The sequence below is a fragment of the Micromys minutus genome, assembly GCF_963924665.1.
Source record: "Micromys minutus genome assembly, chromosome: X".
NCBI classification, from domain to species: domain Eukaryota; kingdom Metazoa; phylum Chordata; class Mammalia; order Rodentia; family Muridae; genus Micromys; species Micromys minutus.
The window spans coordinates 17,638,827-17,653,504 of NC_137970.1; the positions used below are offsets into that span (position 1 = coordinate 17,638,827).

Genomic DNA, 14,678 nt, shown 5'->3' on the forward strand with positions numbered 1-14,678 from the left:
CCATATCATGCGCAACTTCAGTTTCCTCTGTTCCTTACAACCTGTATCTATTTTCTTCATTAAAGATGGACAGAAATTTTTTCACAAAGCTCAGTGTATGTAAATAAACACACACACACACACACACACACACACACACACACACACACACATACATGCACACGCACATGAATTTTCCTTATAGAATGGCAATGAAAGTGTTAGAGGCCGCAGACTTCAAAGGGAAATCGTAAGACAAGGAGCTACTGGTGCTTAAGCAATCAAGCTGGAAAGCTGCAAGAGGCATACAGACCCCAGCCATAGCTCAATCTGAAGGCTTTGGAGCTCCCAGGAAGGTACAGGACAAGATTAAGATAGGTGGATGAACATATCCAAGCATCAGGGACCATGCTTACCTGAAGCCCTAAGGACAGTTAAGAGTTCTCTACCTGTAGGTCCCTTGACTCACACTGCTTGCACACCGAGTGACTGAGAGTTTAATGGAGGCTATCGTCATCTCATAGCATTAGGTGTCCTTCCTTTTGTGGAGTACAGATAGGGAATGGCACCATTTTTTTTTTTTGATCGAATGTGTTTAATAAGCTCTCAGGCTGTTTTGCTATATTATGTTCATATGGCTATGTGGGCTTTGTCTGAGATTTGTGAGCTCTGACATAACTCAGGGATCAGTCTTATACATTGTTAAAAATGTGCCTGCTATTCCATCAGTCTACTATACAATCTGTTCTTTTTCAGAACCATCCCAGGCCTTATTATTCCCCAAGGATTCCCTTGGCTCAAATTAGTATCTTGATGAACAACTAGCCAGAATGATTGCAGAGATGGCTATAGAATTCAACATCCTGAACTCTTTCCAATTTGTTTCTAATTTGCCTGAGTAAGTGTACAGGTGGTCCCTTCTTACTTGTATAAATACATCATCAGACTGTGCTTCATGCTCGATGCTGGACAGGCGCTGATATCCCTGTGCACAAAGGAAATGCAGAGTCACTGCACTGACAAATTGGATGTCTAAGGAAAAGTCACAGTGCAAGAGCCAATATTTCAGATAATTTAAAGTGGGGCAGTAATATCAAAGGAAATAGTCAGACTTCACACTGAGTTTCCTGGGGAAGGGACAAATCCCAAAGCTCACGGACACCTGGAAATTGTGGGTCCTCTTCAGATAGCCTGAGGCAGATCATGCCTTCTCAGACTGACTCTAAGAGGAGACTTTTTAATGGTTGCCTGCAATGACACATGCTGTGTTTTGTTCCTGTTAAGAGTTGGTGGTGTGCTGTCATGTCAGGAAACTGGCTAGCATATAGACAAAAGTTCCCATACGCTCAGGGCTGCCTCCAGCTATCTCTGCCCCATCATAAGAATGACCATATCTTGCTGCCTTTATTAGGGGGTTAGATTTAGGGTTCTAATGTGAGCAAGGTCAAGACTCAATAAGTGAAACCCTGAGGCAAAAGACAATTTAAAAAAATTAATTCAATATATTTTATTTACATTTCAAATGTTATTCCCTATATTAGTAAGGGTCCTCTACAGTCACAGAACTTATAGGTAGTCTCTGTATAGTAAGGGGATTTTTATAGTAAGACTTACAGTCTGTAGTTCAACTCCCCAACAATGGTCAGCAGCAGCTGTGAATGGAAGTCCAAGGATCTAGCAGTTGTTCAACCCCACAAGACAAGTAGCCAAAGAGAGAGCCTTCCTTCTTCCAATGTCCTTATGTAGATCTCCAACAGAAGGTGTGTCAGAGATCTCCTTGTTTTAGTGTCCTGGAATTCAAAGCCACTATACCTCAAGATCTCCATGCCAAGATCCAGGTCAAAAACTTGAATTTCCAAGCCTCAAGATCAGGATCACAGGTGAGCCTTCCAATTGTAGGTTGTGGTTCATTCCAGATATAGTCAAGTTGACAACCAGGAATAGCCACTACGGTCCATCCCTTGTCAAATTGACAGAAATATTTCATGTCCATATGAAATAATAAGGTCATGAATATGCCTAACATGATATGACTGTTCCTCATACAATAACAAACACATCTGTAAATTACAAAGGGGCCAATGTCCCCTGGGAACATTCTTTTAGTATCTCAACTTCAATACCAATTGATGTTATAAATGTATTCTTAACAAAATAATACAGAAGCATTCATATTACTTTATAATCCTTTTTTTCTGCAGCTGGTTACATGGCCTTAGCTGGTATTTAAACTACCCTCCTCTACTACCCATTCTGTATTTCATCTACCATCTGCAAGCACCTCAGCAGGTCTTGGCTCTTTTCCTAGAGGAGGGACCATAACTTCATTCCTGGTGGTTCTGTGTTCTTTGTCATCCTACTTGGATCAGGCTGTTGTAGTTTTCCATTAACTTTCATCACAGGACATGGTAGTACTAAGAGATGCCCTAAGGGATATCCTGCACTCTAGACATAATCCTTCTTACCTCCATTGTGGAGAAGCAATTCTAATTCCCCATGGTAATCTGAATCTATCACCCTTCCTAACACTGTTATTCCTTTCTTAGCCTGTTGGTTTAAGAGCATTAAAAACCCAAAATGGCCAGGGGGAAGACTGATCTTCCAGTTCAATGGAATGTTTGTTGTGACTCCTGGTAGGAGCACTCCCCCTTTGGAACCAAAACTTCTAGGCCATCAGAACCTAGAGTTGTGGGGGCAGGAAGCAACAATTTTCCTAGAGGGCCACTAGGAGTGATAGTGAGTGGAACTATTCCCTTTTCTACCCCTTGGTTCATGGACCCATGGATCCTGGCTATGGGAGAAACTGTACCATATATTGAACACTAATTCAAAGCATATACTGCCCTCTGAAGAACTCTGCTCCAGATCTCCATGTTATTGCAACCTAATTGGCACCATAACTGTGTCTTCAAAAGGCCGTTCCACTTTTCTGTCAGACCAGTTGTTTCAGTATGATGAGGAACATGGTAAGACCAGTGAATTCTGTAATTGTGGGCCCACTGTTGCACTTCTCTGGCTGTGAAATGAGGTCCTTGGTAAGAAGCAATAATGTGTGGGATTCCATGATGATGAATAAAGCATTCTGTAAGTCCACAGATGGTGGTTTTGGCAGGAACATTGTGTGCAGGAAAGGCAAATCCATGACCAGAATAAATATCTACTCCAGTAAGAATAAAACCTTGTCATTTCCATTGAGGAAGTGGTCCAATATAGTCAACCTGCCACCAGGTTGGTGGCTGGTCACCTCGAGGAATAATGCCATATCTGGGGCTCAGTGTTGGTCTCTGCTGTTGGCAGATCTAGCATTCAGCAGCAGCTGTAGCCAGGTCAGCCTTGGTGAGTGGAATTCTGTGTTGTTGAGCCTAAGCATAACCTCCATTTTGGCCACTATGGCCACTTTGTTCATGTGCCCATTGAGCAATGACAGGGATGGCTGGGGAAAGAGGCTGACTGTCCACAGAACTGATCATCTTATCTACTTGATTACTGAACTCCGAGAGAGAGAGAGAGAGAGAGAGAGAGAGAGAGAGAGAGAGAGAGAGAGAGAGAGAGAGAGAGATGAGGTCATCTGTGGGTTTGAAAGGCCAAAGTAGGAAATGTGAGATGTTGAGCTTGGTCAAAGCCCCGAGTACAGGTAACTATCAACTGGCAGGTACTTTCTGAACTCCTGATTGCAAATCCATTTTGCCTGAATTCACCACAATGGGGCATATGTACAAGGCTCTAGGCAAGTCCCAAACCCTACCTCCACAAGAGAGAGTGATGTAGACTCTAGCCAAATCAGCCACTCCCTAAGTCTCTCCCCTGCACACACACACACACACACACACACACACACACACACACACACACACACACACGGAGCATTAGGAAAACAACTATGGCCAATCTTAGAGGCTAACCTATGGGAATCCGGTGGTTGGATTCCAGGCTGTTTAAAAAGAACAGAACAAAGGAGAGTGGCACACAAAAATAAAGACACAAGTTGAAACCTTCTCCTCGGTCCTGGCTCCTTTGTGGTCCTGACTCCTTCGTCTTCCGTGAGCGCTTCATCCTAGAGCCTTATCACAGGCTCTGCACTTTTCTAACAGTCAGGCAGGGGTTTATGGCCCTGACCAGCAGGGCTATAATCTGAGCACCAAGCTGAGTCTTGGCCCTCCAAAGTTCACAGGCCTGGCTGCACCCTGCTGCGATTCATTCCCATGCCTCCCAGCCTGAACTCTGGGTCAGGCAGAGCATACCAGAAGCAGCCTTCCCTGGGACCTGCAGTGTGAGTAGCTACCTTCACCTGGAGGAGCAGAGTGGGCCCCACCAGACCGATAAGCACAGCAGTCATCTTTTGGTGAGCATTTACACGAAACACAAATATTTTCAAGTCCTTTGCCCATTTGTAGAGATCTATCCACATACTTCTTCCCCGGATGTCTTTTTCAACAATTTTCCAAATGTGATCTTTCCAAATCCCTGATCATCCAGCCAATTCAGTGGCTACAGCCCACCAGTTAGTGAACAGTCTTACATCTGGCCATTTCTTTTTCCAAACAAACTATAATACCACATGTACTGCCTGAAGTTCTTCTCACTGTGAAGATTTTCCTTTACCTGTAACTTTAAGTAAACCAGTTCCTAGTCTTCTCTTCTTCAGTCAGCCAATCATAAGGAACACCCCATGAGGCTATAGGCACACACTTGGCAGCAGATGGCCTTGTAACCGGAGTAGAAACCATAGGCATTTGATCAACTTCTTTATGTAACGTGCTTGTGCCTTCAGGACCTGCCCGGGCCCAATCATGCATGTACCACTTCCATTTGATAATAGACTGCCTCTGTGCACATCTTTTTTTAAAAACTTTTTTATTTTATATTTTTTGCTTTATTTATTTATTTATTTATTAAACTGAACAACTTTATTTTAAAAAACACAAATAAATGTACAGATTTTGAGCATTTTTGCATAAAAGTATACGAATACTTTTTTTTTTGAGTAGAACAGATCTTTATTTTCTGCAGTCAGAAGGAAGAAATGAGTTTTCTCTAAATGCTTAAAAGTCTGGGCAGGGTTTGTTTTGGGTAGAGGTTGCTACCTCCTCTGTGCATATCTTACTTTATGGTTTGAAGGGTCTGATAGCACCCAGCTCATGATGGCAGTTCAGGTCGCATGGTAACTTGGTGTCCTATTGTCAAATGTTCAGTTTCCACTAAGGCCCAATAGCAGGCCAAGAACTATTTTTCTTTTTCTTTTTCTTTTTCTGTTGTAGGTACTGCAATTTTATTTTAATCGCACAAATGAAGTTAGCGTGTAGGAGATTTAAGTGGAACAGTTATGGTGAAAACAGCAGAGAACTGAAAACCTAAACAGGAAACACACCTGCAGCATGAGGATTGAACATTCATCAGCGTTTTATCTTTAGCTCTAATTGACACATTATGCTCGTAATTTTTAAACAAACTTTAAGATCATGGATACTATTCTGAGGAGATTTCAGCACCACACTACGGTTTGTACATTCAGTTTGTTTGCTATTGACGTGCTAGCCATTCACAGAGTGTACTATAGAGTTGTCACAGGTCAATTCACAGTGATGAGGAAAGCAGTGCCTTTCTGCCAGTAGAGACGATCCCTAAACTGTACTCAGCTGAAGACATTCAACACAGAAGCAAGAACCCACCATCAAAATATGGTTCCAAGGAACAGTTCTGGGAAAATAACTCAAGCTTTTGTTTCCCATTTTAGTTACTGAAATCTCTAATGACACACATGACTATCCTGTGTGACAGTGAATGTACAGAGTCCACGTGCGCCTCTAGGGAGGAGCACATTTAGTCGTGTGGGATAACGTGATATGACGGAGGGTACAGACACAGCATGAGCCATTTTACAAACACTGTGTTAAATATTAGACCAAGGCACAAAACGTTTAGTGCATAAACAGCTTCTTTTAGTACTTAGCATCTGACTTTAGCCTTTTGTCTACTTTGGACCGTTTTACCCAGAACTCTACCTCCACAGACTAGTTAACTTCAGCAACAAAATGAAAAGTGATTTTTGATCAGCTCTGTAAGGGATGTACACATTTACACTATCAAAGCAGTTGATAATCAAAAGTTCAATAGTAAATGAGATGCCTATTAGTTTTAGAGAACAACTCACAAGCTTGCTGCGTCTTAAATGCCTTCACTATTACTGCAGGACAACAAAACAATGAGTAGAAAAAGCCACACAGTTAATGATAGCCCACCCCTCACACTTTAATCTAAAAATGAAGTTTCTACAGAAACTCTTAACAACAAAAACGATGATGATGATAAAAAAAACAACCAAAAACCCTCATTCAAACATCTCTGCAGTGGTGTTGACTGCAAACTGCAGTATTTAGAAAACTACTCTCACCAAGCTTTGCTTTACAGCTGAGACATGAAATCTAGAAAGCAAATGAAAAGTGGACTCTCCTATTTTTTTTTAGTAAAAGTTTTGATAACCAAAGATTCCAAAGCAAATATGGCACATTAATAACTCAAGCATAAACCATGATGGAGAGCCTGGAGAATTTTTGATTTCCTAGATTTTCCAAAAAACTAATATTACAACATATACAATTTCTCCCTTATATTAATCTTGCCAATTATAAATTTCCCTAAAGGGGTGGAACACATCACATGAGCTCTCTCTCTTGCACAAGTTCTCTCTCTGTGTGTCTCTCTGTCTCTCTCTGTCTCTCTCTGTCTCTCTCTGTCTCTCTCTGTGTCTCTCTCTGTGTCTCTCTCTCTCTCTCTCTCTCTCTCTCTCTCTCTCTCTCTCTCTCACACACACACACACACACACACACACACCCCATCAGACACTTCCTACCACTTAAGCCTCACTTTAGTATTAGTAAAAGAAAACTGCAGAACTCCTCATTGGTTTCCTTCACCTAGTGATTCCTATGACCCTGGTTGCTGCCATCGCTGATATTTCTAGTATTTTAGCACAACAAAGGTCGAGAGCAGCTTCAAAGTCAGGAGTGTGTACCCCACCCAACACCTGCAGCACTGTGGGGACCTAGTGATGACAACTACCACATTCAGTGATCAAACCTTTGAGTTCCACAGTGGGATGTAATTAATGTGAAGCTCAGAATCATGTTTCAGAGCATTGAAATTGCTGGTTAAAATACAAGTAGCTGAAGACATGATGTAAAAGATTAAGTACTTGGTCTTTTGTTAACATGTTTACTGATTAAAGTCACAAAATATTTCTCATCATTATTCATGCAGATAATTGAGGGGAAAAAGATAGTGCAGAAATTAATTTTAAATAAAAAGTTATTTCTTCTCTTCCTCCCACTTCCATATATTCTACAAAATATTTTCCCTGGGACAATGCCTTGAAAAGGCCACTACATATTAGTGTGTCATGCATTGTCTGTAATTTAAAAAAGCTAACTTTGTGGTGATTGTAATTACATTATAAAAAATGTCCACATTTATATGTGTAAAAAAGGTTGAAAACCTACAGTAAATCTATAATAGAATGTTTTACATTTGACCACTGTTTTTATATAGAAGTCATAGATTTGGTAAAGCATGGTAACAATTTAGGAAGGCATCTAAATCTTTAATTTCTGGACAGACTTTTATGTTTTAAATTACAAAATTGCATGAAGGCTAACCCGAGAGACTTCCTATCATTCTAAACTTCCTCAAGCGGGACTCAACATTTTAGGACCTTTCTTATAAATACAACCCTTTGAAAGCAGATACAATTCCGTTTGTTCCATACTTCATGATCTTAACTATTCACGGAATATCAAATATGATAGGAAGACAAACCTGATAGAAACGTTTACAATGCAACATCAGAACTTACTAAATTAAATTCTTCATCAGCGCCCTCTGGAAAAAACCTCTTAAGCCCTTCTCGTCTTTATTTTAGCAATGGAGTATGGAAAACGTGCAGATTCGTCTAGACATGAAAATATTTCAGTGCAAAGTAATCTTGCCTGACCGGTTTAGTACTACTAAGGGAGCTCAAATACAGTCTCCATCCTGTGGTAAAGGTCAGAATAAGAGCAGCACACTGGAGGGAGCAGCTGATTGCCAGTTACTATGTCTGAAGGCTTTCAGAGGTTGGCGGGTTTTCCCTCCTGACTCTGAATCCATTTTCTTCTTACAGCTTAAAAATTTTGGGGGTTGTTAACAGTTGTTTGTAGGAATTTTTGTTTTTCTCCAGATTCAAGTCCTGTCCCTCCTTAGTTTGCTTCTTTATGCAGTATTCGACTTGCTCAGTTCCTGCCTGATTGCATCCTCCTTCAGCTTTGCTAGTTCTTCTCTCATTTCATCTAAAACGTCCTGCTTCAGCCTGTCATAGTCAAATCCTTCTGTCTGGACTCCATTGGCACTCGGCTGTGATGCAGGTGTGGATTTGGGCCTGTGTAACGAATCATAGGAACTGTTGTCAAAAACAATCTGATTGTTCCTTGGAGAATCCCGTCTGGAGATGACAGGTGACTTGCTGCCATTCATTGTTTGTTCTTTCCCAAGGTTTCCTGCTTGGTTCAGGTGTACTTGTTGATGGTGCCTTAGAAGTTACAGGCTCTGCATCTTTACTTCTGTCTTCTTTCTGTTCTGTTTCTATTGTTGATCCCTTTTCAGTAATTCTTCTTCTCCTGGCACTCATTTCTTCCATTATGCCACTGCCCCCTAGAGGAAGGGGTCCATTCCCACCGCCAGCATTTGCTCTGGATGAAGCCAAGTTCACACTCACAGGATTTCCTCCACTTAGAAAAGAGCCATCTTCCACCCAAGACACTTTCCTAAGTTTTGCTCCCGCAATAGCAGCTGCAAGTCCAGTTAAAAGGTGATTGTCTTCTGACGTGGGTCCAGAGAAAATTCCAGATGCAGGGAGGGGAGGGACAGGTGGTGGGGGAGGAGGAGGAGGAGGAGGAACTTGATTAGGAAGAGGTGGTGGTGGAGGAGGAGGCCTGGTGGATGGCAGTGGAGGTGGTGGAGGGGGTCCAGGTGGTGGAGGAAGTGATGAGGCATGGGCAGGGCCTGAGGAGAGGGGTGGTGGTGGAAGAGCTGTAGGTGATCCCTGTGGGGTTGGCTTCTCGGACGGCTGAGAGGCTTTCTGCAAGCCTGGCTCAGAAGCAGAGGAGTCTCCCAGCTCAGGATTTAGAGGGGTCTCCACAGAGGCAGGGGCAGCAGCATTGGACATCCTGCGCTCTCTCTCCCACTCCACTTGCTCCCGCTCCAGATGCTCCAGGCGCTCTTGCTCTCGAACTGTTTTTCAAATGGAGAATAGTTGTCTGTAGATGGTAGAGCTTTGCTCCAAAATCCCAAAGATTTCTTTTGTGATTCACCTACAGGGGCCTGACAGAGGCTCTAAACAGCATCCCTATCTGCCATCCACACCTCAAGTACCATCAGGTCTGCTGGATCATATGGTTCAAGGGATAGAGCAGCCTGCTCAGCAGCCTGGACCTGTTGAAGAGCTCCTGTTCCAGGCCCCACACAAAGCTAGCAGCTTTGAGTCACTTGGTAAATGGGCCTGAGTAACACAGTGAAAAATGTGCTGCAGAATTCAAATAGACCCACTAAATGTTGTGCTTCTTTCTTGGTTGTGGGAGGGGCCAGGTGCAATAACTTATCTTTCACTGTAGAAGGAATATTTCTGCATGCCCCACACCACTGGACTCCTAAGAATTTCACTAATGTAGATGGACCTTGAATTTTGGTTGGATTTATTTTCCATCCTCTAATATTCATATGTGTTACCAATGAGTCCAAAGTGGATGCTACTTTCTGCTTACTTGGTCCAGTCAGCATAATGTCACCAATATAGTGCACCAATGTGATATTTTGTGGGTGAGACAAGTGATCAAAATCTCGTCTAAGTTATGACTCAGGGCAGGAGAGTTAATATATCCTAGAGGCAAAATTATAAAGGAATACTGCTGGCCTTGCCAACTGAAAGTGAATTGCTTCTGGTGGTCCTTACAGACAGGTACTGAGAAAAAGGCATTTGCTAGATCAATGGTTGAATACCAGGTACCAGGAGACGTGTTAATTTGCTCAAGTAAGGAAACTACATCTGGTTCAGCAGCTGCAATGGGAATTACTACCTGATTTAGTTTTCGATAGTCACCTGACATTCTCCATGATCCATCTGTTTTCTGCACTGGCCAGATAGGAGGGTTAAAGGGACATGTGGTGGGAACCACCACCCCTATGTTTCAAGTCCTTGATAGTGGCAATAATTTCTGCAATTCTTCCAGGAATATGATGCTGGTTTCAATTCACTAATTTCTTTGGCAGAGACAATGCTAAAGACTTCCATTTAGTCTTTCCAACCATAATAGTCCTCACTCCACAGGTCAAGGAACTAATGTGAGAATTCTGCCAATTTCTCAGAATATCTATCCCAATTATAAATTCTGGAACTGGAGAAATGACCACAGGATGTTTGGGGACCTACTGGATCTACTGTGATTTGGACATCAGTCAAAACTCCATTAATCACCTGTCTTCCATAACCCCCTACTTAAAATTAGAGAGCTACAATGTTTCTTGGGATCTCCTGGGATCTGTTAATTCAGAACCAGTATCCAATAGATCCCAGTAAGTCTGATGGTTTCCTTTCCCCCAGTGCACAGTTACCCTTGTAAAAGGCCGTAGGTCTCTTTGGGGAAATACTGGAGAAAGACAACAGCAAAACTTTTAGGTGTCTTATCAAGATCCTTCCTCAGGGGAACCTGGCCACCCCTTCATTCAAGGGGTTCTGAGTTTGTAAACTGGCTCAAATCCAGAAATTGATTCACTGGCCAAGATTGCCTTTTGCCACCATCCAATGTAGCCTTGAACATTTTTCTGCATATACAGATCAGATATGCAGTAGGTTTCCTGTCTATTTAATGCCTGGAAACACCATGACCACTATCAAATGTCTGAATTAATTATGCCATTATAAACTTCACATCTCCTGTGCTGGTCATTGTGGGCTCTGCCATTATAAACATTGTTTTATCTATGCTGTTCATTATAATAAGTATGATCACCTTGTGTCTGGCAATTCAGTGCTGCCCCTGGTCCTTGTTACCTTGGGACTCAATTCAACCCATTGCATCTAATTCATCTAATTGAGTAGTGGCATCTCCAATTGTAAGATCTGGCACAAGGAAAAGGGCAAGAACAAAACACTTCAAATGTGCTGGTGTCCTCCTGAACAGTTTGTGTCTTATAGGATTCATAAAGGGCATACCTTCTAGACCTTCCCATTGTGGAGGATTAGATACATAACATATCCACTCTAGTATTTCAATTTCTCTGAGCCTTAAAATCCCTTCATCAACACTAAGCCAAAGGATGGATATCAGGCATCTCCAACTCCTTTTCAGTAGGCCCCATCTTTTGATAAAGGCTTCAGCCAACCATTCAAACAAACTTCTGACACTTTTTTTTTAACTGTTCGAGTTCCCATATTAAACCTAGAATCTCCACTCAGAGGGCCCATGTCAATAAACTCAGCCTGATCTAGTTTTATGTTCCTTCCACCATTATCCCACACCCTTAAAATCCATTCCCACACATATTCCCCAGACTTCTGCTTGAATGAATTATCAAACGCATTAAGCTCCTTAGTAGTGTAATGCATCTCCTCATGGACTACACATTCTACCTCCCCTCTAGAGGCCTGAATTGCTTTGAGTCTGGTTATTGGTCTAGAAGAAACTATTGGCAGACTTTGAGAATCATCAATATTGTCTTGTCTGGCATTTTCTTCAGTAAAAGTCATTGCTGGTTTAGACTGTGAGGAATTAATTTCCTCATGTGAAAGAGGCTTTCTTTCTTTCTTTCTTTCTTTCTTTCTTTCTTTCTTTCTTCCTTTTTTTCTTTTTTTAACATCAAAATTTTTTATCAGATATTTTCTGTATTTACAATTCAGGTGTTATCCCCTTTCCACCAATCCCATCCCCCCTCCACCTCCCATTGCTTCCATGAAGGTGCTCCCTCTTCTAACTTCCCTCTTCTACCTCAGGGCCTTGGCATTCCCTTACACTGGGAAAACAAGCCTTCGTTGGCTCAAAGTCCTCTCCTCTCACTGATGCCAGAGAATGTTATCCTCTGTGTATGTGCACCTGGAGCCATGGGTCTCTCCATAACACCTTATTGGTTGGTGTTTTAGTCCCTGGAAGCTGTGGTGTGTTTGGTTAGTTGATCATTTTGTTCTTCCCATGGGGTTACAGACCCTTTCAGCTCCTTCAGTCCTTTCTCTACCTCCTTCATTGGGGTCCCCGTGTTCAGTCGGATGCTTAGCTGCAAGCATCTTCTTCTGTATTGCTATGGCTCTGGCAGAGCCTCTGAGAAGATAAACATATCAGCATCCTGCCAGGAAGCACTACTTGGCATCAGCAATAGTGCATGGGTTTAGTGGCTGCATATGGGGTGGATCCCCAGGTGAGGCAGTCTCTGGATGATCTTTCTCCAATTCCTGCTCCTCTATTTGTCCCACTATTTCCTCCTATGAGTGTTTTGTTCTCCCTTCTAAGAAGGACTGAGGCCTCAACCTTCTGGCTTTCTTTCTCTTTGAGCTTCATAAGTTCTGTGAATTTTTTCTTGGGTGTTTCGAGAGTGGAGCTGAGGGTACTATTTCCTCAGGTGGAGTATACCCTGGAGAATCAGAAGACTCAAAATTCTCAGCTTCAACAGGGTCCTTCCACACATCCCATCCCAAATTATAGGATCCCATTCTTTACCAATTAATGCCTTTACTTTAACTGCGGACACCCTCTGAGGTGGAGACTTCAATTTTCGCTGTAATTCAGCCAAGCTTATAATGAGGGCATCAGTTTTGGTGTGACTCAATGTGGCTTTAAAATAAAATTTCCAAGGGAATGGGGAAGATGAAATTTCTTGACTTTGATAAGCTACAAATCTAAAAACCACAGTAACATTATTTGAAAAAGATATTTTTCTACAGTTATTTATTTCATGTATATGAATACACTGTCACTGTGGCTGTCTTCAGACACACCAAAAGAGGGCATCAAATCTCATTACAGATGGTTGTGAGACACCATGTTGTTGTTTAGAATTGAACTCAAGACCTCTAGAAGAGCAGTCACTGCTTTTAACTTCTGAGCCATCTCTCCAATACTTTTATCCACATTTATAAGGTATAGGAGAGAGAGAAGAAAATAAGTAATAGGGATGATGCCAGAGAGGGGAAGGAACATGTGTGTATATTTTTAAAAAGACAATCTAATGGTGTCTGTTGAACAATGCCTCCAAGCTCCTATTGAGGGCACTGAAAGGACTGCTCCAGGGACCCACTAGCTGATTTGGGACAAGGAAGGATGAAGGTAGGTAAACAACCCAAAGACACCACCTCTCTTGGCACAGCTGTGACACAGGGAGGGGAGAGCATCATTGCCAAGGAGCAATAACTGAATGTTTGAACAGCTCATCAATGGAGCAGCCATAATCAGCTTTAGGGGGCATGGCAATGGGCAATTGCAAGGAGCACTGTGGGGTTCTTTGGAGGACTGATGCTACACCTGTTCTCCTGAGACACAAAGTGGGGGTGGTCTAATCTGAATCTCAAATGTCTCATTGTTAAAGTTGCTAAGTTTAAGGATCTCAGTCTGAATGTTATGGTGGGGGAATGTTGCTTTGCTGTTTTGGTCCTTTGCTTATTGTTTTGAGACAGGGTCCATTATGTGGCTCTAGCTGTCCTGGATCCCACTATGTAGATCATGCTGACCTCCAAGTCACAGAGATCCTCATGTCTCTGCCTCCTGGGCTCTGGGATTAAATATGTGCACTACCACCATGCCTGGCTTGAGATTGAGTATTTTCTATGTGTACTGAGCCTTGGTTGCCATTCTGCCTTCTGGGATTTCTATCCTGTGGTCTAAGGCCTTGCTCGCTGCCATTGAACCAAAGCATTCGTATTGTAGGTTGCCCTGGTGCTGCTTATATTTAGATGTTAATTCTGCTTACTCAAGAGGAGCTGCACCTGATGAGGAGTAGATCACATACTAAGATGATCTCACGGAACCTTCTTCCCATTTTATCTGGTCAACTAAAGTCTAGAGCCTGTGATTGCACAGTGGATGGGAAAGGTGGGTCTGCAGGTCTCAAAGGGGAGAGAAGGAGAAGAGAGAGGGGCTGGAGGAGGAAGATATGGAAGCCAATATGGGACAGAACCAAGTGGACAGGAAAAATCTTCATGTAGCAAAAGGTGTCATAGCTGGGGAATAAGTAAAGATATTGATAGATCTGCCCAGTCTAAGCATATATCTTATAAATATAATAACTGGATTGTATGCTTTTTATGTACTCTTATTGGGGTTGAAAATTACTGCAACAAATTGGTGCCCAATGTGAGGCTTAGAACCCAACTAACCTGAGATAAATGTCCACCTCCATCCTCTACCCTCAAATAAACAGCTGGGGCTAGTATCTAAGGCTGTGGCAGTGTGTGGATTCAAAGATGACTGAGTGCACAGAGGGAGCTGCTAAGAGGCTTCCTTCTCAAGCCCCTGGAAGCCAGTAGCAGCCAGGGGCAGCACCCCAGCACAGGCTAGGACATGGGCAATGCTGGTGTCAGGTTCCCTGAGCCCAGGGAGGGATATGGAGACCTGGAGTGTGGCTACCTGCAAGGGTTTATTCTCACAGACACAGCAGGCTGATCTGGGAATCTACACTTGAGGGAGCTT

General features: G+C 42.6%; 1 protein-coding gene across 1 annotated transcript in view; it reads right to left on the reverse strand.

Moving 5' to 3' along the window:
* Positions 1–8,223: 8,223 nt before the first annotated feature.
* LOC308415878 (protein enabled homolog) overlaps positions 8,224–14,678 on the reverse strand; it is a gene marked incomplete at both ends in the record, with an annotated part of 36,758 nt that continues 30,303 nt past the window's right edge. The window contains 2 exon segments of the mRNA XM_080910891.1: positions 8,224–8,485; positions 8,487–9,240. Coding sequence (XP_080767017.1) covers positions 8,224–8,485; positions 8,487–9,240 — 1,016 coding nt within the window.